The sequence below is a fragment of the Phalaenopsis equestris genome, unplaced genomic scaffold (genome assembly GCF_001263595.1).
Source record: "Phalaenopsis equestris unplaced genomic scaffold, ASM126359v1 Scaffold198379, whole genome shotgun sequence".
In the NCBI taxonomy this organism is placed as follows: Eukaryota; Viridiplantae; Streptophyta; class Magnoliopsida; order Asparagales; family Orchidaceae; genus Phalaenopsis; species Phalaenopsis equestris.
This window is the reverse complement of record NW_018218300.1, coordinates 33,170-38,171: the sequence shown is the minus strand read 5'-3', so window position 1 is coordinate 38,171 and position 5,002 is coordinate 33,170. Positions and strand designations below refer to the sequence as shown.

Genomic DNA, 5,002 nt, shown 5'->3' with positions numbered 1-5,002 from the left:
GGCGTTTTCAAAACGCCGCCCGCACTTATAAGCTGCCCCAAACAGCAAGCCAGATTATTCTGATAATCTACACATTATCAGATTGTCAGAACAATCTGTTTATCAGCAGATTATAAATAATCAACAGCTGCGTCAAACAGACCCTAAGTGATCTTTATAAGTTTTGTGAGAAAAAACTGTCAAGCAACTAAAATGGGTTAAAACAGGCCAAACTTCAGAAAATTTAACTGAAAATTTTGACAACTATGTTTTAAATTGTTTAGTCTTGTAGTGACAAAAACCTAAGGACCTATAAAAGAATGAAGTTCAAACTTCAACAAATAACTGAGACAATTTATGACCAAGCAAAATCCTAGAGGAAACTATCTGTTTGTTTTGAATTTTAGGTTTTTTTCAAAATCAGTATCATGCATTCAGGTCCTTTTCAAAGGATACCTCTTAAATCATGCTTATAAATGGATTTAGAAATGCTTTTAAATAACAAAAATCCTTGGGACAATGCTGGTGGAAGGGATGATGATGCCCACCTCCTCGCCATCTCAACTAGTTGCTCCCTTTCAAATAGAGTTAGTTTTTTTTTTTCCAAGCCATTTCATTGATATTATGAGACAACAAATGCACCTCACTCTCAGCAGCAAACAGTTTCTATGATTGGCTATATATAAAGTATAGTACCACAAAACGAGCCCATAATTCTAAACAAGCCCTTCCACAGTACAGCTCAACAACATCAAAGCCAAGCTTCAATTGATGAAAATGTTCGTTCAAAACAATGCTATTTATGGTGCAATGTGACTTATTAGCACTAAACAACTTTTGTTACTTACCCTCGTGTAACTTTTTTAAGTGAGAATTTTATATTAGACATAGCCTAGGTGACTCATTCCACTCAAGACATTAATAGATGTCTTCCTTGGCATTTCCTTTATCATGATGGTGACAAAATGGTACGTGAAAATCAAAACAGTGAAAATGAATCATTCTACATAAACGAGGAAACACATAACTGACATGAATGCATCATAACTTGCCTAATTTGGATTCCAGCCCAAGGAGAGTGGGCCCAAAATGAAGGCTAGAAAGTTATATGATTATTGGTTATATGCGCCAAAAATTAATAATGAAAACTTTATATGTGATTTAAGACCCCAAGCTGCAAAACTGAATCCATTTCCTTTCCCGAGTGTCACTATCTAAACTGATTGTGAAATAAATACCGTCCAATAATTAAAAACTTAGAATATTTCACCTGATTATACTTGATTCACGCATTTAACATGTACCTATTAAACAATCGGCTGGTAGTGGAAGTTGCTCTGTTTGAATTGGATGAACGTGTTCTATCTTGGGATCCAGGAGCAATCGATCCCATGAGATAACTTTACTTAATCGGGGATTCCTCCATCTGTGCTTTCGAACAACACCTAACAAGTCTTCCTTCATGAATTGCACATTTTTATTTGAGATATTTAACTCAATGCTGTAAATTCCACAAGGAAGTTCTTCCCAGTAGCAAATTTCATTTGTTGAACTTGTAACAACATTAGCCATCTCATTTTCAAGTCCATTCTTTATGAAGTTTGAACCTACAAGAGAAGTAGTTTCACCATTAATGAGACTACAGATTTAATAATACGTCAAGAAAAATTTATCAAAAATAGCTTCATTTTTCATGTTTATTTTGTGCTAGAAAAGCACAAAGGTGCAATTTATTGATATTAGTAAGTGCATTCGAGTGCAGGCCAATGGAGAGGAGTGAAAGCTCCAAACCACTAAGCCACACCTGTATTCATTGTCATATGTTTATACTAGAAGCACTTAAATTAAGACAATATCCAACTAAATAATTTTCCTAGCTTCTCATACTCCCAGAAATCTGTCATCAACATTTTGGAAGATAGATAGTATTCCAAGGATAGTTTATGAGAAACAATTCATCATTTATGTATTGCCATGGCTCCAACATATGCATAGTATTATATAAAGAAACTTCATAAACAAGAACAACAAACCCATCAATTTCCCAAAATTTGAAACCTTGGCAGTCCTCCCTCAAGACGCTTTTCCTGTACTTGAGAACTAGATATAGTAAAACAAGAATCCTTTTTCCCCATTTTATCTTATTGAGTGTCATTTTTTCATTTAATTCTAATAAATTAAGATCAAAATGCCCAAGCCTACTTAGGTCTACATCTTTCCTTCTTAAAGTCGAATCTAAAACATTTACTCTCCTAACCTGATCATTAGATGGTCGATGTTTAATGTTCCCAAACCATCTAAGACATAACTCTCTCTAATATTGTCTACCACTGGAGCTACACCAACCCATTCATGGATACATTCGTTTAAGAGAATTCATTGCATGGAAATAATGCTAGTATGATGATAGAACACTCATGCGTGTGAAGGTAGTATGAGATATGTGAGATAGTGTGAGTTATATACCTGAATGGTTTTCTACAAATAAAGGCGGTGAAACTGAAGATAGAATAAATCTAGAGTCGGTGCATGTTGGCCAGTGGACCAGGAGACTTCTTCTACCGAATGCATCTCGACCAAACCACATAGTTTTTGACTTATCCTGAAATTGGAATATTAAGAAAATTTCAACAGGTACAGACGATGAAAAAAGGTTATTAGTCAAATCACAAAGGCCAATATATTCAACTGAGGCACCTGCCAGTAAATGAAAGCCCATGGGCCTTTGATAGTTGAAAGGACATCAGGTATAGATTTCCCATGGTCTGAATTAGAAAATCCATCAATGTATTCATGACAGTCAAAAGAACAGCATGTTTCAAGTTCATGGAGAAGAACTTCCAAGTCATTGCTATCATCAGCAATGTGTATACCGTCAAATATTTCGCCTTCAAATAAAAGGGCCTCAGTTAAAATTGCACAAAAAAAGGCAATTTCATAAATAATGTCAATGTTAGCAATAAAAAAGCAAGCTAATAAGGAAGATAGATAAAGGGATAGCAGCATAACCCAACACTTCCCCTTTTTTTCTATTAGAAAACTATGAAAGCTAGCTTGCAGGAAACTAAATCAACAGATGTTGCTCTTTTAGATGCTAACTCTATGACTCCACATGATATTCAAATATTCTCTAATACATATAATTCTGTAGTGATTTATCAAATAAAGTATCAATAAATACTCCTCTATGGTCAACCCAAAATTTTCCCAGCAAATATTGATATATTGATAATAGGCCAAATAACTTTTATTAAGGAAAAATAAAGCATTTATTATATCCTTTTAAATTGTTTAGCAAATGGTGAAAATTAATTTGAGTGAAAAATGTATAAAGAGAAACATACGCATGCACTTTATTAAAAAAAAAGCTGAAATAATACATTATATAAATTATGTAGAATCCTCAAAATGATTGAAAATCAGATAACAGCATGACCTATAAATTCATGAAAATGGATAATGGACAACAAGATAAGAGAATTAAAAATGGGGTAAAAGGATATAAAAAAATACACCTGAAGACAAACCAAAGTCATTATCCACCAATCAAACTGTATTTGGTAATCCTCTTGAATATAAGTATTGGCAAAGCTATAATGACGTACCATTATATACAAGAAGATTCCCAGATGCATCCTCTAGCGGCTGAGAAACCGGATTTAAGCCCCTAAGTTGTAACATTGCACCAATGAAATGTACTTGTGCAATAGAATTTATTCCACTGACACTTACATCCTTTGTGCAAGTTGTTTCTGGTACAGATGAAATCGTACGGTTAACCATGTTTCAAGGGCAGAAAGAAAAATATTGACTTTTATCTACTTTAATATCTGTTATATAAGCATTAGCTTATCAAGTGTTAAAGAAACAAAAACAAAGATATAACAAGTTTAAAACTATGCAACAAGAAAAGGTACCGCATTTTTTAACCAAATTTTCACATTCTGACTGAATCAAAACATTTCTGCACCCCAAGCTATCAGGACCTCTTCTTTGCAAAGCAGACTTGAGGTTATCTATAGTTACAAGAACTGATCCATAGTCCTGCACAAGTAAATAAATCAATAAGCAGAATTATGTAAACCTATTTGATAACACAAAATAAGACCCTAAATACAATGTCATGAAATCTCCACGTTTAAATTTGGATAGGATTAAACTACAACAAAGTTTCAGAAAGGGGAGATTGACTGGAAGGTCGAAATAGAGGAAAGAAACCTTTTTGGCTTCTAAAGGAGAAGCTTCCTTCGTTTTCCTGGAAAGATTGGATCCGATGATCTGAATCCCACTGATAACTGCAGCTATTCCGCACATTTTCTAGCTCAAAATCCCCTGCCTCGGGGGAAAGAGGCAATTGGTACTTTGATAACTATTTCTTCAGAAAATAAGATGAGGTTAATTGATACATAATATATATATAAAAAAATTTATATGGTCGAAAATGTCCATTAATGCGGGATTATACAAAATAGTCACAAACCAAGTTAAGCATGCGAACCGATGACAGGAGCAAGATTCGCTCAATCTACTAATAAAAGAAACTAAATACTACAATGGAGACAATAAATACTCAATAACCACCATCACTTTTGTATGTTTGGTTGCAATTAGGATTTTAAGGGGCTGTTTGGTAGCCGGTTTTAAGCAGGGTTTATGCAGGATTTAAACGGCAAAAATATTTTTTGCCTCCGTAAATCTTGAGCTCCCGTAAATCCCAAAATGATGCCGATTAGCGATAAGTCCGGGGTTTACTAAATCCTGTGAATCGGCGGAATTAGTAAATCCTGGACGAGCGAAGAGGAAAAATGGCGCGAACAAGCTCACCTTCCTCAATGGTTTCTAGTAGGAGCAGAGCGGAATGATGAGAAAGATGGGAGTTTAGGCGGTCTCTGTAAGTGTAAGCCACGATCCCGTCGTTATCGTCCGCGAATGTTGAAAGTTTCGTTCACGCGATGGTTTTTGACATAGCCGAGGGTTTTGGACAGAGATGGGAAGTTGGAAAAAATTACAAATAAAATTCGGC

The 5,002-nt window shown here is 34.8% G+C and overlaps 1 protein-coding gene across 1 annotated transcript in view; it reads right to left on the bottom strand.

The window, feature by feature from the left end:
* LOC110035593 (asparagine synthetase domain-containing protein 1-like) overlaps positions 1–4,987 on the bottom strand; it is a gene marked incomplete at its 3' end in the record, with an annotated part of 35,274 nt that extends 30,287 nt beyond the window's left edge. Inside the window, exons 1-7 of the mRNA XM_020739847.1 lie at positions 4,804–4,987; positions 4,198–4,354; positions 3,897–4,023; positions 3,585–3,731; positions 2,677–2,867; positions 2,446–2,581; positions 1,284–1,586 (exon numbers count right to left, since the gene is read on the bottom strand). Of these exons, the coding sequence (XP_020595506.1) occupies positions 1,284–1,586; positions 2,446–2,581; positions 2,677–2,867; positions 3,585–3,731; positions 3,897–4,023; positions 4,198–4,293 (1,000 nt within the window). The remainder of the gene's footprint in view (positions 1–1,283; positions 1,587–2,445; positions 2,582–2,676; positions 2,868–3,584; positions 3,732–3,896; positions 4,024–4,197; positions 4,355–4,803) is intronic.
* Between the last annotated feature and the right edge of the window lie 15 nt (positions 4,988–5,002).